Source organism: Natator depressus, chromosome 9, assembly GCF_965152275.1.
Source record: "Natator depressus isolate rNatDep1 chromosome 9, rNatDep2.hap1, whole genome shotgun sequence".
Taxonomy (NCBI): domain Eukaryota; kingdom Metazoa; phylum Chordata; order Testudines; family Cheloniidae; genus Natator; species Natator depressus.
Window position 1 is genome coordinate 31,229,602 of NC_134242.1, and position 24,284 is coordinate 31,253,885.

The following is a 24,284-nucleotide window of genomic DNA, read 5'->3' on the forward strand; positions in this document are numbered from 1 at the left end:
GGAGAAAGAGGCAGGGCTTTGGGCCCTGATCCACAGAGATACTTAGTCACTTAATTCCCATTGATATGGGCCTTTAGGCACCTGACTGACAGGCCAGAGGAAGGCACCTATCTTAGTTCAGAATTCTCAGCCATGAACCCTCTCCTGGGACATTAGCCAGGTCAGCTCTTTCTAGCAAAAAAAACAGAGAGAGAGAAAGAGCGCAAGTGAGTGAGCATCCCCAACCCACTACAGCCATTAGCCCAGTGGTGCAGGCACCTTCCTGGGCTGTAGGATACCTATTTTCAAATCCCTGCTCTGCCTGATTTGGGGCCAGGCCTTGAACCCTGATCCCCCACTTCCCTGGTCACTGTCCTAATAACCACGATATTGGGTATTCTGGTGACACACACGTATAGCCAGCTCACCCCAAAAGAGTCCCGACCTGCTCTCCTTTGGCTATCTTTTGTGTTAGGCATGCTCTAACAGTGCCTACTGGATCAGGCCATGCCGATGAGATGCTCAGGGAAGCGCCTGTCTGAGGGTTTGTCTACAAAGGACATTACTGTGAGGCGAGGGAGGGTGTGAATCTGCAGCACACGAGCTTGCCCCACAGTAACATCCTGTGTGGATACTGCTACAATGCACTAAAAGTTCGGCAGTGTGCTTTGACATACTACCCCATCAGTACATGTAGACGTGCACTGAGAATTCTGCCGTGGCATAGGTGTGAGCCTAGGCTCCTAGCAGTTCATTAGCTCTGGCAGCACTCAGACTTAAATGGTTTTGCACATGCCCACTGGTGGGCATGTAGGCACGCAGGGCTAGGCAGCAGCTCAGCAATGCTTTTGGGGAATGTCGGTGTTAGGTGCCTAACAAGGCAGTTAGACACTGAAGTCCCTTTGGGAATCTAGCCCTATATTCTTATTTAGGCTCTGTCTACACTACAACCTATGTCAGCAAAGCTTATTTCACTCAGGGGTGTGAATATTCCCCCCTCCCCAAACGACATAAATTACACCAACATAAGCATTCATGTGCACAGCAGGAGAGCTTCTCCTGCAGACATAGCTTATGCCGCTCGTGAAGGTGTTTATTTTATTCCAACAGGAGAGCTCTTTCCAGTCGGCATAGAGCATCTTCAACACACATGCTGCAACAGCGCACAGCTGCGCTGCTGCAGTGCTGTATGTATAGACATGGTCTTTTCTCAAGCTTTTTTCGTGATGTGAACCATATCTTGTGGGAGTGTCCTTGGAAGCACTTCCCACTGCATTTGCAACTGCATGACCCACCTTCCCTCCCAGTCATAATCGCATGACATCTTTGTGGCAACTGCAGCAACTACTTACTTGGAGAGAAATATTAGGAAAGCACTTAGCTGTGTTTTAATGCAAGTTAGCATCTGGAAATAAAGGGCCACCACCATGTGACCAGCCAACTCTCCATTTTCAGCCAAGTGATCCTTCCTTTATCCTTTAGAGCTTTCTGAAATAAAAGTCCAAAAATCAGAGTTTGATAAGTATAACTTTTTAGCCTTAACTCTCTATTGCCAGGCTTCTCTAGGTTTAAATCAGACTTTTAATTTTAAACATATTTGTGTATGTGAGAGAGAGAGAATGTGTTAGCCACATGGCAAACAACTGTCATAACCATTTAGGAAGCATCGTTTGCTGGTGATTTACCTTAATCCTTCTCGGCAAGAAATTCAGCTTATTTGCTCTTACTTCTGTGAGCCAAAGAGCAGTGGTTTTCCCTGTTTTACCCCTCAACCTTTCCTATTTATTTCACATTTTAAACCAAGGTATTTTCATTTATTTACAGCATCAACCTGGATTGAACATTAAAGACTTGCATATATGACACAATTCTCCATGGTGTTTGTGTCAATCAAAGATTACACCACAGCACTGGCATTAATTATTGACACCATCTTGTGGACTGATGTGGAGAGTTAACAATACAGAAGGAAAGACTCTAGCTGTCAGTTTGTTAAGAATACAGATCACAGTTACTGCCAATAATGGACAAGAATAACGGCCTGAGCGATCATTATTTATCCTGAAGGTTTTTTAATTTCAATTTTAATGATTTATTAGAGATGGTGAAACAATCTCCTTTGGATTTTGTTCATGTTTCTAGCCTTTACAGTTAATAATTCTGTACTGACTGCAATATGTTGGTGATGGATAGCCACAAGCTACAAATTTACTCATGCAAAAATATTCAAGATTCACATTGCAAATGTTGCTTAATGGCCATCTTTGATAATTGGGTTATAAATCTTTTTTTTTTAAATAAGTTTCCCAGAGGATGTACTTTTTCAAATATAGGTTGGGGTTCATGTACAGCTTTTGTTACACTGGGACAGAATTTGGAGGCTGAGGCTATTGCGCGCTCAAGGTTGGTTCTTCCTTTAAAACCCCTGACAATGGGGAAAGTAGCCATTATTGTTTGTTACACAGTAGTGCCATGAGGCTCCAGCCACAACTAAGGCCCAGTTGCGCTAGGTGCTATACAGATGCATAGGAAGAGACAGTTTCTTGTCCATATGAGTTTACAATCTACATAGACAAGACAAACAGGGCATGGAATAAAGGGAGTAGTATTATCCCCATTTTACAGATAGGGAAATGAGATTCCCAGATTAATATAGAAAGTCTGTGGCAGAGCTGAGTATTGAATACAGATCTCCTGAATCCTAGTCTATTGTTCCTCTTGAATTCTAGATGGCTTATCTACCTCTGCAAAACCTCTTCCATTGCCTGAATCCTTGTTCCTTGGTTTCCTGCAAATTGCAAACTTTACACCTCTTGAACTGCCTTTGTCTCTAAGCTGACAGCTCCATAAATTCATGTGCCATCTGCTGCATGCTCATTGTCAGTATCCATACTTAAATCATGTAGATAATATCTCATGGGAAGAATGTGTTTCTCACATTGAGACTGTTTCCCTTGTAAATCTTCCCAAGCCTGATGTTTTGCCCATTATACTATGAGCTTCATCAAAGAATCAGCATATAAAAGCAGAGCTTGAGGCTTCATGCCACTGATTAAAGTTGAGAGATGCAGTTCAGCAGTTAGGAAGACACTGAGGTTTCCTACCGCTCCACTGTAACATGTTAATCTATTCTATAGTGTCTTAGATTTGCAATGATTTTAAGTGAGGGAAGGAGGTAGAGCTATGTTATAATTAGCCAAACAGTATCTTATTAATCAGCATTTTGCTTGGTTTCATTTGCAGATTTCTTACTTATCCTTCCCCTGACAATTTGGAACTTATCTTTCCATCTGTTTTCATTTCAGACCACTGCTTCGTATTCAGTAACAAATTCCTCTTTTGTCTATCAGACACATTACAACTGCTGCTGAAAAAGAGCTGTCTAATGGCACATAGGGATTTAAACAAGATCATTGATTTTAAGGGGTCATTTTGCAGAGTAGTGCACACTTCCTGGTAACAATAATCCCCAATTGCTAGAGACTATGAAATTCAGATCCAGATTTTGAATACACCAAAGTTCAATGATGTTGGTATCCAGAATTTTGGTTCAGCACATTATAAAAGATAGGGGCCACTTGCAAATTTTGGTGTTGAGTTTGGATTTTGAATACTTCTGGATTTTGGGGCATTTTGATCTGAGGTCTGAAAAGGTCCTATCTCAAATAATCACCCAAGTACAATAAACCAAATGCATTACTAAGCAAAGGAAGACGTGTAGCACAGTAAGCTAATACACCAGTCTTTCATCTCAGAACGCTTGAGTTTCAATGTAATGTAGAAATGAGTCTAATCTCACTCTGATCACACATGGCCATTTACCCATAACACAAAGCCCCCACATATTTCATCTTGATTATAAGTCAAAATGCAGGAAAGGTCTTAACAAGATAACAGGAGAAAGCAGATAGCAATTTTTGATCTGGGTAGGGAAAACTTACATAGCACCAATGACTGGCTTTAATCAGTGGTATTAGCCTCTCAGTTTACTCACCATTAAAATTACAGGGTGTGTGTGGGAGTGTGGAATCCACTAAGTAATCATTCATGTTCTTTGCAGTCCATCAAAACATAAAAATAACTTTTGCAATGATTCCACCTGCAGTGTTGTTATTGTAAGACTATAATATTGATTAAACTACATTTTTCCTTAGCATTTCAGGACTCCTAGATCAAATGTTTGACATTGAGTTCCTTATTCCTTATTTGAATTTGTCATTTCCATGCTTGGCATCCTCTTTTGTGCAGTGTGGGTATCCTCAATTCCCACCAACTTGAGTGGGCGTTGAAGGTGCTCAGCACCTCACTGGGCTACATATCATTAAATACTAAGAGAAAGAATGATTGATTGATTAATACCTATTTCCTCATGCAACCCCTATTTTCCCACCATTCTCTCAAAAACAGAAAGCACTAAACATCATTTGAGGCTATTGTGATTCATACAGAGACCAAAGCTCTAGTAATATTTCACTGTCTTCCTAAAGATGCAAAATGATGAGGATCACAACAGTACTGTTGTTTTTAACAGGGAAAGTGAGCCTTTTGTTAACTGCTTAGTTTGTTTCACAGAAAAAGCCATGTTCTCTGTATTCCTTCTATATAGGGCTAGTTATGGGGTCATCCTAAAATTTTAATGTCTAGGATGCAATTGTGCAAACAATGGAAAGGCAGAAAGGAAAGCATGCAGAATTTAGATATGGATATTTTGGCTATGAGGCAGGAGAGCGATGGTTACCGTAAACGAGAAGGGGAGATGAAATTACATGAGTGGAAAGAGCACTAAGTGAGCTGCACATGAGATCAGCAGAAAACTCAGCTACTCTTTTGCACAGAGTTGAGGGAAAAGATGAGTTGAAACCAGGGAAGAGAATTGAAATATGAGAGCGGGACAGAGAATGGGGAGCAACCAGAATAGTGGGAGAGGCAGATGGGTGGGAAGAAAGGAAAGTGGAACAGCAGAGGAAGAGCGGAGGGAAATAATAAGAAAAACAAAATAGACAGGAAGGAAGGAAGATGGCCAGGGCTGGACAGGGATGGAAGGAGAATACAAGAGAAAAGAATTTGAATGTTAAGGCTGGAAAATGGGTTTTATTTCACTTTGCCTACCTGTGTTTTATGATACTTCTGGCAGAGAGGGGGAAGCTGAAGAATCTTAAATGGGGGGGAGGGGGAATAGATTGGTATCAACAAGAGGTTGTTTGTGGGGATCTTTGGGTTAATCAGGCTTCAAGGTTGAAGGGGTTATACCAGAACTTTCCCCTCCTCAGTACAAAGACTGAATGTACATTTCTATCCTCACTTTATCAGCCTTACTATAGAAATGTATGTGGTAAGTTACCAGATGGTAAAGGCAATCTAGGAGTCACTCTGCATTTGTTCACCTACCATAGTTAGAACTCCTTGCTTTCGGCCCTACTGTTAGTTGTGAGATCCCAACACTCTGCAGGTAAAAGCAGAATCAGGCCCCTTCTTTCATAATTAGCGAGCATACAACCCAGCTAGAGGACTGAAGAGTTATTCTAAGATTGCAAATTTTACTGGCAATAGAATGACAAGGCACAAGAATCTGCAGGATTGTGCAAGCATGCTTAATTTCATTCCTTTTGAACACGTCACATCATTTGTGATGCTTCGTATTCTTGCAGTTTAAAATTGCACTCCAGTGTGTCTCAGATACATCCGACTTAATTATACAGCCCAATATTTTCAGTAATAGGAACCTAATTTTAGGCACCTAAGTCTATATTTGGACACCTAAATAATTGGCCTCATTTTCAAAAGCGTGGTGTAGCCAGACACTCCCACTGAGCTGAGTGGTTCTCTTTGGGATACGTTTCATAAAAATATTAACATTTAAGTTATAAAAAAATCAGGGTGTGTTGATGGTGGTTTGATTTTAGTGTCCAAAGTTGTACTAGATGCTTCACAGAACAGTAAGGAACATGTAGCTCATGCCCCAAAGGCCTTCCAATCAATGCACCAGATTCTGCCATCCCTACTCACACTGAGCAATACCTTACTACACATGTAGTCCCAACAATTTCAATGGGGTTACTCACCTAGTAAAATACTACTCAGTGAGAGTTAGGGCAGAAGAATTTGGCCCTACACGTTTGACATCAGTCAATGAGTGAGGAATTGAGCAAGGAAGGATCTGGGTCACAGCAATATGATTACATGGCTATTCACATTGGAAAGTACACATTGTGGTGTTCAGTTCAGGAGGCTTTCATCTTTCATATGTACAAAATGGAAGGAAGATGGAGATACGAGAGTGAATATATTTGATTTACTTATTGTGGGCTTTGTGGAAGAGGTGATTTTTCAGGCTTTGAAAGTAATAATCCAATAAAGAATAATATGGATGCCTTTGTTTGTGCCATATTGTAACATCTATTGTCTACAGAATAAACAAGGCAATAGTGCTGGCTATCTTCATAACTACAAGGATAGGAAATTATATATACAGAGGAGTTTAAATTCTGCAAAATACAGGAAAATCTGCAAAATTCCCTAAATCCACAGATTTTCTATGCCTGTTGACTCCTGTTGTCCCTGATTAGACAGATTATATCACTGTTATTGAAATGATATTGCAGTCGCAAACTCTGGTTCCTATTGGCTACATTTCCCAGCTTTTTCACATTTGGTATTACAGTTCTTCTGGGCCTGTGTGAAATGTTTTCCGTTGTCTTAGCTCATTCCATAATAAACGCATCACAACTCCACCACACATAATCAGTCACAACTGGCATTTTTCTCAGCTTCAGTAAGTTCAGAGCTGCATGAAGTCTAAATTACTCCTGTCCCAGGAGACTGATTCTTTGAGGTCAGGTCAAGCTCATTAAGGAGAAGAGAGTGCAGAGAAGTTTGTGTTGCAGCCTCTTGAACTGCACCTATCATGCATAAATAGACTTTGCTTCCATCATAACCAGAACTATAAGGGCACTTAACTATTGTGTTGCCAGTGCTTCCCCATGCTGGCAGTAGAATGAATGTTATGGGAGAGTCTACTTACGGGACGCAGATGGCCAAGTGGCTAGGGCACCAGACTGGAAGTTAGAAGACCTGTTCCTGCTCTTGCCATGTGACCTTGGGCAAGTCACATCACCATGTGGTGCTTTTGTTCCCCTCTGTTTAAATGTAAGCATGCCAGGGCAGGGACTGTTCCTTATGTTTATTTAACACAAAGGTGCATAATGTCTATTGGGCCTCTGGGCACTACTATAATATTAAGTCTAATGGCAGGCTGAGAGTTAAACTTCCACAGACATAACTGTTCATATTTTTAATTAAATGGAAAGATCTAACAACTTGATTTACTCCAAAATAATCAATAGGTTAGTACCTTCTGCAGTTTTTCCTAGTAACTCAAAGGACAAAAAGTACAGTGAAAAATAAACATCTATTCATTCTTTTATCTCCTTCTTGAGTCAGCATCAGGATCAATGGTCTTAATCAAAGATGGAAATATTTATACCTGGAGGACTCCAATTTTTTTAAACTAGGGAGTTGGAATAGAAACAAAATGCTTCTTCTTTTTTCCATTCAAAATTTACATATAAAAGTATCCACTTTGCTTCTAGTTCCTGTCATTGTCTCATTATGTGTTAGAATGTCTGTATAGCATTTACAGTAAAGAGCAATGAAACAAGTAATTGCTAAAAATAAATAAATAGGATTTTAAAAATGCATTTGTGATATGTTATAACAGATAGGAAAAAAAATACTGTAAAGCGGCCTTACATGAACATCTGGTGAAAGAATAAATTTTCTCTGCATCAGTAGATTCTGCATTAGCTCAGTGGATCTGATGCCTACATGGGCAGCTTGTCAGGGTACAGCTGGTCACCCTCTCTTTGGACATTAGATTTCAGTGAGGAAAATGTCTGTCTGCATTAGTCTTCTCTTACTGCTCTACCTTTCTTCTATGACTGTGGTCACCACCCCAATCATCCCTGTTACTCAGGCCTGTAATCTGATTATCATCTTTGAGTCACCCCTCTCTCTAGCTCTGCCCATCAAGGCCATACCCAAATCTTGTCACTTCTTCTCCATATAATCTTTAACATCCAGACTTTTCTTTCTGACCACACAACGAGAACTCCCACCCAGGCCTTCACCATCTTCCATCTCCTCTATGGAAGCCTCCTTCCTTCAGTCTTGCCTACCAGCTACTCAAATGATCCCATTCAAGTCCTTTCAAAAGGCTGCTGCTAAGACCATCTTTCTGGTCTCTTATTTTATATACTGTAATGCAAATAAAAATAGAATCGTAGAATATTAGGGTTGGAAGAGACCTCAGAAGGCCATCCAGTCCAATCCCCTGCTCAAAGCAGGACCAACACCCACTAAATCATCCCAGCCGGGGCTTTCTCAAGCCAGGCCTTAAAAACCTCTAAGGATGGTGTCATAAATATAAAGGGAAGGCTAACCACCTTTAAATCCCTCCTGGCCAGAGGAAAAAACCCTTTTACCTGTAAAGGGTTAAGAAGCTAAAGATAACCTCACTGGCACCTGACCAAAATGACCAATGAGGAGACAAGATACTTTCAAAGCTGGGGGGGAACAAAGGGTTCTCTCTGTCTGTGTGTTGTTTTTGTTTTGTTTTGGTTTTTTTGCCCGGACCAGAGCAGGAATGCAGGTTAGAACGCCTGTAAAGGGCTAATAAGCAATCTAGTTAGATATGCATTAGATTCTGTTTTGTTTAAATGGTTGATAAAATAAGTTGTGCTGAATGGAATGTATATTCCTGTTTTTGTGTCTTTTTGTAACTTAAGGTTTTTCCTAAAAGGATTCTCTATGTTTTGAATCTGATTACCCTGTAAGGTATTTACCATCCTGATTTTACAGAGGTGATTCTTTTACTTTTTCTTCAATTAAAATTCTTCTTTTAAGAATCTGATTGCTTTTTCATTGTTCTTAAGATCCAAGGGTTTGGGTTTGTGTTCACTTATGCAAATTGGTGAGGATTTTTATCAAGCCTTCCCCAGGAAAGGGGGTGTAGGGTTTGGGAGGATTTTGCGGGGGAAGACATTTCCAAGCGGGCTCTTTCCCTGTTATATATTTGTTAGACACTTGGTGGTGGCAGCAATAAAGTCCAAGGGCAAAAGGTAAAATAGTTTGTACCTTGGGGAAGTTTTAACCTAAGCTGGTAAAAATAAGCTTAGGGGGTTTTTCATGCAGGTCCCCACATCTGTACCCTAGAGTTCAGGGTGGGGAAGGAACCTTGACAGATGGAGATTCCACCACCACCCATTCCAGTGTTTCACCACCCTCCTAGTGAAATAGTGTTTCCTAATATCCAACCTAGACCTTCCCCACTGCAACTTGAGACCATTGCCCCTAGTTCGGTCATCTGCCACCACTGAGAACAACCAAGCTCCATCCTCTTTGGAACCCCGCTTCAGGTAGTTGAAGGCTGCTATCAAATCTCCCCTCACTCTTCTTCTGTAGACTAAATAACCTCAGTTCCCTCAGCCTCTCCTCATAAGTCATGTGCCCCAGCCCGGTAATCATTTTCATTGCCCTCCGCTGGACTCTCTCCAATTTGTCCACATCCCTTCTGTAGTGGTTTCAGAGTAGCAGCCATGTTAGTCTGTATTCGCAAAAAGAAAAGGAGTACTTGTGGCACCTTAGAGACTAACAAATTTATTTGAGCATAAGCTTTCATGAGCTACAGCTCACTTCATCGAATGCATTCAGTGGAAAATACAGTGGGGAGATTTATATACATAGAGAACATGAAACCTGGCAAATACTCACCAGCAACCGCACACCACACAACAGAACCACTAACCCAGGAACCTATCCTTGCAACAAAGCCCGTTGCGAACTGTGTCCACATATCTAGTCAGGGGACACCATCATAGGGCCTAATCACATCAGCCACACTATCAGAGGCTCGTTCACCTGCACATCTACCAATGTGATATATGCCATCATGTGCCAGCAGTGCCCCTCTGCCATGTACATTGGTCAAAATGGACAGTCTCTATGTAAAAGAATAAATGGACACAAATCAGACGTCAAGAATTATGACATTCAAAAACCAGTCGGAGAACACTTCAGTCTCTTTGGTCACTCAATTACAGACCTAAAAGTGGCAATTCTTCAACAAAAAAACTTCAAAAACAGACTCCAATGCGAGACTGCTGAATTGGAATTAATTTGCAAACTGGATACAATTAACTCAGGCTTGAATAAAGACTGGGAGTGGATGGGTCATTACACAAAGTAAAACTATTTCCCCATGTTTATTCCCCCACCACCACCACCCGCTGTTCCTCAGACATTCTTGTCAACTGCTGGAAATGGCCCACCTTGATTATCACTACAAAAGGTTTTCTTCCCCCCGCTCTCCTGCTGGTAATAGCTCACCTTAAGTGATCACTCTCATTACAGTGTGTATGGTAACACCCATTGTTTCATGTTCTTTCAGTATATAAATCTCCCCACTGTATTTTCCACTGAATGCATCTGATGAAGTGAGCTGTAGCTCACAAAAGCTTATGCTCAAATAAATGTGTTAGTCTCTAAGGTGCCACAAGTACTCCTTTTCTTTTTCTGTAGTGGGGGGACCAAAACTGGATGCAATACTCCAGGTTTGGCCTCACCAGTGCCAAGTAGAGGGGAATAATCAGTTCCCTGATTAAATAATAGTGGCAGCTTGCATCACAATGTTATAGATACCTATGTGTGGAACAGGAGAGGCTGTTGAGAAAGAAGTGTTGAAGCAAAAAGCAACTAAAGACCAGTGAGATATCTTAGTTTTTACCAAGGATGAGATTCTGGGCTGAGCCTCTCAGAGCCGCAGCACAAAACTCACAGCCCAAGAGAAGAGGGGCCTAGCACAGATTTAAGCCATGTTGAACCTTCCCCCCACTGAGCTGGTCCAGGGGCTGGAGAGGCCCCTGGTGTAACTATGCCCTGGAGGCCTGTTTAAGTCAAATTAGCCTCCCCAAGAATCTCTATGGGCTGCATACTGCCTGGAATCTCTAGAGCACTGTGCACTGCAGCCTCATCCTCAACACAATTCTCCTGCCCCCAGCATGCCACCGATGCCAAGAGTTGCAAGGGGGTCTTCAGAGAGCAGCCATACAGCTGTTTTCTGCAATGCCTGCACCAGGGGAATCCTCCTTGCCTAGATGTGTGTGTGTGTGTTTTAGGGCTCCTTTCTGACACTCTGACCCTTTTAGCTGGCATACGAGAGTTGGAGTGAGGGTGGGGATCTCAGCCCAGGTATTATGAGCACCAGGTATAAAGTATTTCATAGTTCCTGCAAACTTATTGTGGACTTCTTTGATTTGGGAAGAGATCTTAATAATGTTCTGCCATTTCTGCACATTTCTTACCTCCTTGGGGCTGAGTGATGTGGTACTAAGAAACAGTTCTACGCACGTGACCATCTAATCTGCATTGAATCATTCACCATGTGTCTTGTTTTCTTTAATAGAGTTGGCATAGATCCAGATGAAGATCTGAAAGCAGAAACTGCAAGCCCGGCAAGTTACAGCTATTGATATATCTATATTGACTAGCATAATGTTCAGTCGTGTTTAGTTCGTGTTTCTCAGTGTAGTAACTGGAAATCTTTAGAGCAGGGTTATGTCTGCTATAAATGAAGAATGTGCAAGTGCAAAATATCTGAAGGTCCTACTATTTTGTAACTCTTTATTGAGAGGACAAGTATGTACTGTACATTTTTCTGGGGCACCAGAATAACTTTATCTGATACTGGGTTTTGAGGAATGCATTACAAATAAATATTGACATGATGAAATATTAGTAAAACAATAGTGGAATTGCTACTATAGTAAATTCAAAGCTTGAATTAGCTATCAGCTGCATTTATGAAAACAAAAGATTTCAGAACAATGCTCAGTTCCCTGGATTAAACAAAGAAACTTTAAGCATGATTGAAATTCTCAACTCTGGCATCAGGGAAGGTCAGGTTGCTGACAATATACGTAGTCATTTTTAACATGAACATCTGAACATACATTCGGGTTAAAAACTATAGGCCACTAGGGACCAAGGAGGCTATTTGAGAAACTGCATGTGCTTATCTGTCACCCCATTGTCCCTGCCTTTTTCTGTGTTCGCCTGAAAATGTTTAAAGTACAGCATTATGTGCTGTCCCAACCCTAGTCAAGTTCCCCTGCTGGACTTTCACTAGGCTGCCAGGTTTGGACCCATACACTGTGTGCTTCTGAGTTCCCCAGGAACTGAGTGGCTCCAGGCACTGTCCCTTACTTTGGCTGCTCAGCTCACTCCCTGAGCAGAGACCCTCCTTGGAAGTGGGACCTCCTGGTCCCTCGGCTCCAAGACCAGTGCTGAACCCTCCAAGACTCCCCAGTAGTTTAAACGCAACCTTCCCAGAATGTCACCCTTGTGGGCACTCTGGGTTATAGTTTACCCCTTCGGAGATACAAGATAGTAGAAGCAAATAGACATATTTTGCAGAGGAATTTCTAAAACAAAACATGCTTTCCCCAAAGACAGCACATGAGGAAGCATTCCCCCTTCTTCCTTTCCTTGAACTTCTCTGCTTCTGTGTTTTTTAAAGGCCTGCACTAACACTTCTGTCTCTTTGCTCCCCTTCTGGAGATTTTTCACTCTCTCCTCTCCTCTTGAAATCTGGTTTTACCTACATTGCAGCTACAGTAACAATATAGACAGCAGTATCTTTTCCAGTGTACAGCACTCTAAGACATACTGATTAACATCAGAGATTATATTGCATTGTACAATATAAACATTATTTCACCTTAAATGTGTTTTTTTTTTCCAGGGGGCTAGGGGTGGTGAAAATATGCTTGCACTAGACATCAGTAGATAGGACTTCTGACCCAAACTGTGTTCTGTTAATTAACACCTAGTTCTATTGACAAAACTCAGCAGCACAAGAGGGTAGGTCTGAATAAATATAACACATTCCACCCCCAATCATGTCTAAATCAGCATACTTTATTGTAAAGTATTTTTACCTAGCAAGGTAGTCTTGTTGCTCTGATTTCCTTTTTAAATGTTTACTATTTTCATTTCTCTAAAATGTTAACTGTTGCTCTTATATTAATTTTTATTAATACAGTTCTCTATATCATTGTGTGTTTCTTCTTTTTCATAGAATCATAGAATATCAGGGTTGGAAGGGACCTCAGGAGGTCATCTAGTCCAACCCCCTGCTCAAAGCAGGACCAATCCCCAATTAAATCATCCCAGCCAGGGCTTTGTCAAGCCTGACCTTAAAAACTTCTAAGGAAGGAGATTCTACCACCTCCCTAGGTAACGCATTACAGTGTTTCACCACCCTCCTAGTGAAAAAGTTTTTCCTAATATCCAACCTAAACCTCCCCCACTGCAACTTGAGACCATTACTCCTTGTCCTGTCATCTTCTACCACTGAGAATAGTCTAGAACCATCCTCTTTGGAACCACCTCTCAGGTAGTTGAAAGCAGCTATCAAATCCCCCCTCATTCTTCTCTTCTGCAGACTAAACAATCCCAGTTCCCTCAGCCTCTCCTCATAAGTCATGTGTTCCAGACCCCTAATCATTTTTGTTGCCCTTCGCTGGACTCTCTCCAATTTTTCCACATCCTTCTTGTAGTGTGGGGCCCAAAACTGGACACAGTACTCCAGATGAGGCCTCACCAATGTCGAATAGAGGGGAACGATCACGTCCCTCGATCTGCTCGCTATGCCCCTACTTATACATCCCAAAATGCCATTGGCCTTCTTGGCAACAAGGGCACACTGCTGACTCATATCCAGCTTCTCGTCCACTGTAACCCCTAGGTCCTTTTCCGCAGAACTGCTGCCTAGCCATTCGGTCCCTAGTCTGTAGCTGTGCATTGGGTTCTTCCGTCCTAAGTGCAGGACCCTGCACTTATCCTTATTGAACCTCATCAGGTTTCTTTTGGCCCAATCCTCCAATTTGTCTAGGTCCCTCTGTATCCTATCTCTGCCCTCCAACGTATCTACCACTCCTCCCAGTTTAGTATCATCCGCAAATTTGCTAAGAGTGCAATCCACACCATCCTCCAGATCATTTATGAAGATATTGAACAAAACCGGCCCCAGGACCGACCCCTGGGGCACTCCACTTGACACCGGCTGCCAACTAGACATGGAACCATTGATCACTACCCGTTGAGCCCGACAATCTAGCCAACTTTCTACCCACCTTATAGTACATTCATCCAGCCCATACTTGTTTAACTTGCTGACAAGAATACTGTGGGAGACCGTGTCAAAAGCTTTGCTAAAGTCAAGAAACAATACATCCACTGCTTTCCCTTCATCCACAGAATCAGTAATCTCATCATAGAAGGCGATTAGATTAGTCAGGCATGACCTTCCCTTGGTGAATCCATGCTGACTGTTCCTGATCACTTTCCTCTCGTGTAAGTGCTTCAGGATTGATTCCTTGAGGACCTGCTCCATGATTTTTCCAGGGACTGAGGTGAGGCTGACTGGCCTGTAGTTCCCAGGATCCTCCTTCTTCCCTTTTTTAAAGATTGGCACTACATTAGCCTTTTTCCAGTCATCTGGGACTTCCCCCGTTCGCCACGAGTTTTCAAAGATAATGGCCAATGGCTCTGCAATCACATCCGCCAATTCCTTTAGCACTCTCTCGGATGCAACTCGTCCGGCCCCATGGACTTGTGCACGTCCAGCTTTTCTAAATAGTCCCTAACCACCTCTTTCTCCACAGAGGGCTGGCCATCTACTCCCCATGTTGCGATGCCCAGCGCAGCAGTCTGGGAGCTGTCCTTGTTAGTGAAGACAGATGCAAAAAAAGCATTGAGCACATTAGCTTTTTCCACATCCTCTGTCACTAGGTTGCCTCCCTCATTCAGTAAGGGGCCCACACTTTCCTTGGCTTTCTTCTTGTTGCCAACATACCTGAAGAAACCCTTCTTGTTACTCTTGACATCTCTTGCTAGCTGCAGCTCCAGGTGCGATTTGGCCCTCCTGATTTCATTCCTACATGCTCGAGCAATATTTTTATACTCTTCCCTGGTCATATGTCCAACCTTCCACTTCTTGTAAGCTTCTTTTTTATGTTTAAGATAAACATAAAAAAGAAGCTTACAAGATTAAGATTTTTAATTTAGTACTATGGACTGTTCACCTTTTCTTTCAGATTGTTTCTTTAAAGTTTTCTCTTTTCCTTCATCTTTATCTTTTCTTTTCCTCTATTGTTTTAGATAATTCATTTTCTTTCTCTATATTTTTCTCTCACACAATAGATATGAGTTTTTTATTTTTATTTTAATCTATCTTCCGTATTAACTTTCAGTTTTCTTCATATATGTGCTATTCTCTCTTTCATACTACAGGATTTTTTTTTTAATTTTTATTTTTTGGCCATATCTTATACTTAAATAACTATGTTCACCTGAAAGAACCTTAAGGCATTATTCAGTTGTATAGGACATGTCACAGCAGGAAGCTCAGGGATGGGAAGTGGCACTCATGCACACACAATTTTTGGCTAAGGAGATTGGCACAAACAAACCTCGTGCTATTGTGAAAAGTGTTTTGTGATCCTTAATGTCCAAGAAGAGCAGATAGGACCTTGATTTTTAAGTGTTCAGCTGAACAAGACACAGAGTTCATTGGGCAGAATCCATTTTATCTAATTCAAAAGGATGAAGGCTGGCACAGTCACCACTGTTGAGATTTAAACCTTTGACTCAGGTTTTCCAAACCAGAGGGGATTTCATACCTGACTGTTTCATTTACTGCTTTAGTGAGGGAGACATGATGGAATAGTCCAAGAAGCACAGTCACAATAAGGGCCAAGTTATGTCTGGAACCTTCCCATTTGTGTCCTTCTCAGCTGTAGTCCCTGTTCTCATTTGAGAAGCAATGGACTGCTCTCTGTCTCTACTAGTAGGATCTAATTACTCCAACAGAGCTGGGGAAAGAGCAGGGGCATGTCCCCATCCCCCCTCTCCATCAAACACCTGAGATAACAGACTAATGACACAGACAATGTTAGAGAAGGTGTTTGGATAACAGTATCTTGTGTCATCAGCCTGTTATCTAACATACTTTATTGTCAATCTCAGGTGTTATCAAACTGTTTTGAGCTTTGCCTGGCTGGTTCTTGTAGCTATCACACAAGATGAGGTGCAGAGAAACCTCTGATTGCATGAGGGAGGAGAGAGAGAAGCTAACTTGTCTTTTGACTAGAGTTACTTTTTTTTCTTTTTCGGCTTTCATTATGTTGTATTTGTTTGTTTTTTCTACAAACTTAATCCTTACAAATACCACCCCCACCCCACACACACACAGTCTGTTGTATACCAGTTTCTCAGTTGGTGTAAATCATGGTAATTGCATTACCTTCAATAGAGTTACACCAGTTGTGGATCTGGCCTCTTCAGTATGACTGGAGATGGGGACTGGGCTGTGGAAGGATCAAAGCCAGTGGGCCCATGACTATGCAGACCCAGTGGTCATTCACCCTTCTTTGCACAATGGGATGCAAGTGCTGATGGTGCTATTGCAGTTCTTGGGCTTCAGTAGGTGAGCAGCTCTGCAGTCTGGTGGAAATAATTCCAGCCCCTCTTCCTGACACAAGATCCCCTATACAAAGCCCATCTATCTCTATTCAGCCATGGTACAGCAGACAAGGATTTGGCCCACTGTGGGTTAAACTAAAGCTCTGAGGCAATCTAAAGAGTAAATAGGTAACATTGCTGTACCGTAGCGTTTCTCTGTATTACCCAGCCTAAAAACCAATATGTCTGCAACCTTAACTTCCCCTCCAATTATTTTATTTGTGGTTACTTTCTGGGTTCAGATAAGCACTATGCTCCTCCAAGCTCAGAAACCATGCTGCTAATGATGAGCCTGTCCTGACTCTGGAGAAACATTTTACGATAATCCTACTTCTAGTACAAGCCCATTTTATTGTATCTTCCAGTAGATAGAAGGCATGTTATATCCTGGACGTGGTAGTGGGAAGAGTAATTATTTGCTGAGGATATTAGTGTAGTTATTGGGAAAGACAGACATTACTATTGAACCCAGGACAATAGGGCACACAAATTTTAGATTCAAGACCACCAGAAACACGGGCTGAGTAGTTTTACTGCATTACTGTTGCATGCTGGAGCCACACTAATTAAATATTGCCCACAGATCACTAGCTTTTCTTAACAGTGATGCATATTTCCCCCTGGGGCAAGAAGAGTGATCCAATTTCTGAAGCTTAAGAAAATCTCATTGTCCATAAGGAGAAAAATAACCCCAGGTTCATCCTGGTCAGATACTCCCTTTGTGGCTTATCACGTTCGCTGTCAGGAGGAGATACAGGAAGCTGTGTTTCAAAATAGCAGCTCTTGGCAGATTGTGTCTATAATCCCCACCTGGACTTCACAGAGCCCTGATCTGTACACCATCCACATTAGGGGTCTCCCCATCAGTTTCTTTTTTACTTCCCTAGTTCTGTCTTTTCTCAGGTGCATTTATCATCAAACCCTCTTGCATAAACAGAACGTACAATAGGTTAGCTCATTTATTTCCACTCATTTATTGATGGGCTTTCATAACTCAGTTTTGAAAGGCCATCAATAATGTGTAGAAATAAAGAATGCAGTCAGTCCACTGCATATCCTACACAATTCGAATATAAACACAAAAAGCTAATTCTGATGACCAGGCGTGAAGGATAAATAGTCATGAAGCTACAGTCTGCTACAAAAAAGACAAAGCTTTTTCTTGCAGGTTTTTTTTAACAAGGATCTAATTAATTTCCTCACAAAACCAAGATGGTTGATAAAAGCTTTTATTCAGCTGATTTGTCTCTCCGCTATCCCATTAGGTGCATCTCCACAGAGGCTACACAAAACAATGTATTTTCTGGAAATATTTTTGGAAGAATGCTGTAGGCGTGTTATAGGTCTCATGGGAAGTTCAAGCAGCTTACTGTATAGCTAGAATAGCTCACTCACTAAACTAAAGTTCAGTAAAAAGAGATGTGTTTAACTGTCTATTATTTCTTTAGCTCCTGGGAAGGAAAGTGTCCTTACACTTTCATTCTTCCTACTAGCCTCTCGTGCAGGCCTGCTGGGAAACTGCAAGTGACTTTTTGAAAATACGTAGGTTATTCCTGTGTAGGGGCTGGAAGTAATGCCAGTTTCAGTTCACAGAGATCCTCTTATTTTTCCATCAGACTGCTGGCATAGTGTGCCCCCCACTGCCACTAGCCAGCCCTGCAGGAAAAGCTGTAGGTTCAGACTTTAAACCTGCAGATCCCTGAGGAGCTGCCAGAGGCCAGGAGCATCCACAGCCCCCGCTGCCTCTCTGCCATCCCTTGATGGTATCGTTCCTGCAGGATCTGGGCTACCATGAATTCCCCAGGCCATCATCATTGTCTATGAGACCTCCCTATACCAAAAGGATTTTATGGCATGAGCGGAAGCCACACAAGTTAAAACTGAATCCTTCCACTCAACTCAATGGAGCTGAATCAGCTCCCAGGAATAATATTTGGTCCATGTGCTACAGGTGTAAGTTTATCATGCTCAATCCTGCAATTCTAGTGTTGACAAAACTACCACTGACCTCATTGGGAGTTTTGCTGATATGAAACCTCGGGAGTCAAACTCAAGCTTCCACCAAAGCTAGAACATCCACATTGCTATTTTTAGTGTGTTCGCTCAAGCCCTGCTAGCGCAAGTCTGTCTGCTTGCGTTCAGAGACTTGCTCCCAGCTGCAGAGTAGCCATACCCTATAGGGTATTATCCAAAGCCCAATTAAATCAATGTAAAGAGTCCTTTCTGTAGGGTTTGGATCAGGCCTTAGCAGTGGGCAGCCCTATTATTATGAACCTTACCTGCATCATGGTGTGTATAAGGGACAAGAATGTTTGTATTATTAGCTTAAAATGGAGAAATAATGAGACCAATTGAACTGAAAAATGCAAAGTAAAATTTTCCCATTAAGCATTCCATGGAGAATGAAGCTTTTAAAAAAAAATACATACCTCAAACTTAAAGCCAAAGAGGAATAAAATTGTAATGGAGTGTGCTATTTGGAATGCCCATTCCCATTTCTATTCCCATCCTGTTGTTAATTCTTATGCTATTTTTCACATAACACCCAGAGCGTAACTAATTACCCATCTAGTATATGAGGAGGTTGCAAACATATAATTCCAGACTGTGACCATGATTCTGCAAGCTGTTCTGTGGGAGGCAGACCCCTGTGCCCATGCAGAACCCAGCTGAAGTCAGCTTGCGGAATGGGGACCAATGTCTGGAATCAGTGCAGGAAAATACTGAAAACTACCTGTAGTCCCCAGTGGTGGTATAGTTTTTGTGTACATTTTTGTTTGTTTTTCTTATAAAGCAAAGAGGAAAAATAGAAAGGAAACTAGTGTCATAATTATTACAATATTATGCTCCCTTTGGAATGACCTTTTTGTAAGCCATAAACAAATACCATCTGAACTTGACAGGAGTAAACTGAAATAATCCCACTACAGCAATTTAACAGAAATATCATTTTTATTGATCTCAGAATATAGTGCTTCTCAGCTGCTTAATAAAATTGGAATCGTTAATAAATGTAAATGCTGAATTATTCCACTCGAGTACCAGCACAGCAAAGAGAAATGTGCTGATGATCTAATTTGTCCATGAACAGATTCACATACTAAGATGAAATCTGGGCCAAAGAGGGTTGGGTTTTTTTAATAAAAAAAATGCAGGTAAATGTAATTTGGTTTGACAAGTATTTTTAATATCAAAACTTTGTTTTATTTATGTTTCAAAAACTCTTTTGATTTTATATATGTATTTATTTTGCAGAGAGCGACTACTGCGGATAAGAACACAACCAAGGCTGAGAGTGCGTGGCTGTTCAGAATATGGTATGGGTTTGATCATAAGTATCCTTTTATTTTTGTAAACCATGGACATTAGCTTCATTAAGCATTTCCAATGTGATCCGAATCAGAGTCCAAATATCACTCTTTTTTTAAAAAAAAAAAAAGTGAAATGAAATCACAGCCATTGTAAGGAGAAGAAATAATGAATGGGATTTCAAATACAATATTGAAATATGCAAGTCCAGTTGTAGCATATTCTTAAATGAGGTGATAGGGAGGGAGAGCGAATCAGGCTGGGAACACTTGCCCACATCAAAGTTTCATCAATGTATTAAAATAAATTAATCTTGTCTAAATCTGGGATGTAGAACGCGTGCAGGAACGAGCCAGTTACAATGTTGTTCCAACTTGGGAGTGAATTCACTGGTCAGGAAAGTGAGACATTTAAGACCATATAAAGCCTGATTGTGGATGGCCCACATGCAAGTTAGCAAGGGCCCATGAAGTCTCCCTTGAGTCTTCCTGCACAAGGTCCAGCCACAATCACCGTCCCCTGGGCACAGAGACTACTGTCTGCTGGTACATCTTGGTTCAATAGCCACGAAAGAGAAGGTGCAGAAGGGATGACGCATTGGCCCTGGTCATACCTCCCCAACAGGCATCCAGAGGTGTATATTCCACACCCCATGTGGGGGGGAGAGGGAGCAGTGGGCACATCCTCTGGGTACTGGGGGGGCTCCCTGAAGCACTGAGCCTTCTGGAGAAACAATGGTTGCTGGTGCACCTGGTGGGGCAGAGCAGGGCCACCTTGCCTCCACACAGGCTGCTTCTAAAAGCCACACTGGAGCCCACACAGCCAGATTCTCCACAGCCATGTACCTTGTATCCTCACCAACACCTGTGTAAATTGGCTGTAACAGGCTATCATGCTGGTTTCGTATCCGTTTTACATGCACTTTGCACACGTCTCAGTGAGACCTCGTGAAGCAAGACAGTGGAGAATCAATGTTACAGAGCAGGTATCAATGCAGTGAAGATAACAGGAGTCATTCTGTTGGCTTCCATGGATACAGGATCAGGCACTAATTTGGCAACACCACCTCAGTGCTGCCTAGCCAAACTCCTGCTGTTCCATCATGCTGCACCATACTGGAGCACAGAGCAACACTCATGCCATAAATTTCTTGTATGTTTTTCTGAGCACAAGCAAACTTGGATGAGAACATATTACAACTGATAAAATCTTACTCCATAGCAATGCAGCTTCTTATTAGAACTCCAGTGACATTATCCCTCAAAAAGTCTTCCAATAGGCAAGACAATTTGGTAAGAAATCTCTTTTGGTAAGACATATAAATATATGGCCCCTAGTTTATCTATCCAGGCAGTTCTAAGGACCAAGAAGTTAGAATTAAAATGTTTCACTAGAACAGGCTTAAGTTCACAGTTTTATACTTTCCAAGCACAGTGGAAAATGGCATGCGCAATGCACTACGAAGGAGAAGAATGTGTGTAAAAAATAATACTGAATGCCATCATTGCTTGCTTTAGATACACACTGATCCCACTCCTTCAGAAAGAAGAGCCTGTATATCAGTAGGAAGGGGAGAACCGGGCAGAAAAGGAGACGGTTAAGAAAAAGGGAGAGACAATGGGAAAAGAAAGGAAAGTGAAGAGGGATGAGTGAACGAGAGAAGGAAAAGAAAATAAAGAGGGAGCTAGGAAGACAAAATAAAGGGGAAATAGGGTAGGGATAGAAGGGGAAGAAAGCAAGAACCAATGTAAAAAGAGCAGAAGATAGACCAAAGGGAAGTAAAGGACTAGGGGAAAGGTGGACTTTAGGAGAAACAAGGACAAGGTCAGTGAAAAAAGGAAGGGAATAGTGGAGAGAAACAGAAGGAAAAAATGGTGGGAGAGGAGAGGGGTTAGCTGAATCTATGATCCAGGTTGCTGTGAAGTGGCAGAGCAAGCCCCTTCACCATTATCTTTTTGGGGACCCCTGCAGAATATAGAAATCCCAAAGGAAGAAACCATGTAGATCTCCAATTCAGGACAATAGCCCTTTCTTCCCACTCAGTTTAGAAAGTTTGACTTCCAAGGTGTTTTTATTTCAAGAAACCATTAAATTTCTAAGTGATTTTTGAAGAGATTCTCAAAACGAAAGCAAATTTACATCTTAAGTAGCAATCTGTCTTCTAGTCTGGTAATAATCTTTCTCCAGTGTTCTCATTTTCAAATACTGCAGCCCTGCCATTATCCTACAGGTGTATTTTCATTTTAAAAAATATGACTTTTACGCTTTATTTATGCTGAAGACTTATGTTCAAATCCCTATGGAGAAGGATGGTTCAACCCACTAATGTTTGGACTGACAGTTCTGAGCTTTTCTGCAGTGTGAGTCACTATTCTGCTTCTCAAATATGTTCCTATTCCTTAGAGAGAGACAAATTATCCAAGCAAACTTTTCTTCAATATCTGTGTCCTTCTCTTAGCAATGTTATGAAGTTGTGCTGCTGAATTTAAAAGATGAAATTAATACAATTGTCATGTAGTGCAGTATTTATACTTAGTACAGGATTGCACAATAGATTATGATAAAGCCTTCAAAGAAAAGGTGCTGAAAAGTAATCATCTATCTGGTTACACACTTAGGAAGAGTCCATGCCTGTGACATTTCTGTGGCCTGACATTTGCTCTAAGGCACCAACACTGGTAATAACATCCCTAATGTCTGTTTATTTCGTGCAAAGAGGCACAATTGCAGCAATCAAAGGTTGCCTTATTTCTTGCTGTCATTCTAAAAGATTTCCTACATTGACTTGGAGAATGTTTTAGGGACAACATTGTAAATTCAGCCACTGGGGGCCTAATCCAAAGCTAGTTCGAATCAATACGGGTCTTTTCATTTGCTTTAATTGGCATTGGATCTAGTCCTAGATATCTAAGAAAAATACATCTCTCTCTAACACTAAGATGAAGGAACAGTAACATCAGAACAGTGAAAATTAAGAAGAAATAATTTGAGAATCTGGATACTCCCATTGAGTTTTTCATTTCAATGTTGCGGTAAGTACAGAACACGATAAAACATTTGGTATGTTAATGTGGCTAAATGTCTAAATGTCTGTCTCTGTGTTCATGCTACTATAGCTTGGAGTGTATCACCATTTTGAGCTGTAATATAATACTAAAAGCTGATGGGAAAGAAAAGTGTGTGTGGAGGAAATACTAAATATTTCAAGAATATTTATTGAGGTAATAGAATTAATGTCTCAGCACTGTGATGTACACGGTATAGTATGGTTGTTTCAGTTTCCTTCAAGGGCAGCCAGTGTATTTGTATTGAATATAGTGAGATTTAACTAAAAAATAAAAGTGCAAGTGGAATTTTTGATTCTTTCCATTTTGGGTCATTAGCACATGAGGACTCGGCCCACAGAAAGGTTGGAGTGAAGGTGTTCACTGCACGAGCATACCAGGAAAGGAACTGTGACTCAAGGAACCATCCTTGTCTCTTCTTGCTCCAGGGTGATAGTAATCTGCTGCTATCTTGTACCCACATCAGCTCCCCCACTACCACAGGCTCCACCCATTCCCCACCCCTTCTCAACCACTTGCTTCAGAGAGGTAGTATGCAGGCATGCTGCATCCACTTACTTCAGGTCTCGGTAGCTTGTGTAGCAGTGAAAGGGAGTTCTTTCCCCACTACGGAGGTATATAGTGCAAGTCACAGTCTAGCCCAAAGAATGATAACATTTTAGAGTAGTGACTTACAAAGAACCTTTCCCTGTTTTTCAATTACTATTGGGAATACATACAACTTAACCAACCAATTTGGGTTAAACAATCTTGTACCAGATTCTTTGTCCACTAAAATTTCCTTCTCTTTTTTTGTGTTCGGGTAACTGCCATTTCCCCAACTTAAGTCATTTTGCTCTTGCTGTGCCCACAATGGCCCTCACTACCCATTCTGTGGCATCATTCTGAAAGAAGACTACTGGCTTCTCACTGTCTGTAACCCAATACATAATGAGTAGGACACAGTGATGGTGAAGATGAAGGGATGGTTGAGGGGGAAGAATGGAGTATTTTAAAGGGGAAGAAAAGAGAGAGAACATAATACATGTTAATATATTAATACAATGCTGACTCTGTACTTTTAATGGATGAGCTCTCTCTTCAACATAACACATTAAAAGTTAGACTGAGGAACAACAGATACTGCAAGGCAGAGGAAAAGATGCACTGAGACTCCATAGAAGAAATGGAGTGAAGCCAATAAAAAGGGAAAGAGGAGGAAGACCAAAGGCAAGGGATGCATAATAAGTTTGTTTTTATTACTTAATAAACACTGTGTGTAATGGGCTTCTTCTCAGGCTCAGCCTACAACCAGGACTGACTGATTGTTTCCTGCCAAAGGTGTAGGGATGAGGCTGAACCTGATGTGGCATT

The 24,284-nt window shown here is 41.4% G+C and overlaps 1 protein-coding gene across 1 annotated transcript in view; it reads left to right on the plus strand.

Moving 5' to 3' along the window:
• Nucleotides 1-24,284, plus strand: part of SLC9A9 (solute carrier family 9 member A9) — a 309,971-nt gene that overhangs the window by 222,312 nt on the left and 63,375 nt on the right. Inside the window, exons 13-15 of the mRNA XM_074963818.1 lie at nucleotides 11,438-11,490; nucleotides 13,149-13,156; nucleotides 19,813-19,892. Of these exons, the coding sequence (XP_074819919.1) occupies nucleotides 11,438-11,490; nucleotides 13,149-13,156; nucleotides 19,813-19,892 (141 nt within the window). The remainder of the gene's footprint in view (nucleotides 1-11,437; nucleotides 11,491-13,148; nucleotides 13,157-19,812; nucleotides 19,893-24,284) is intronic.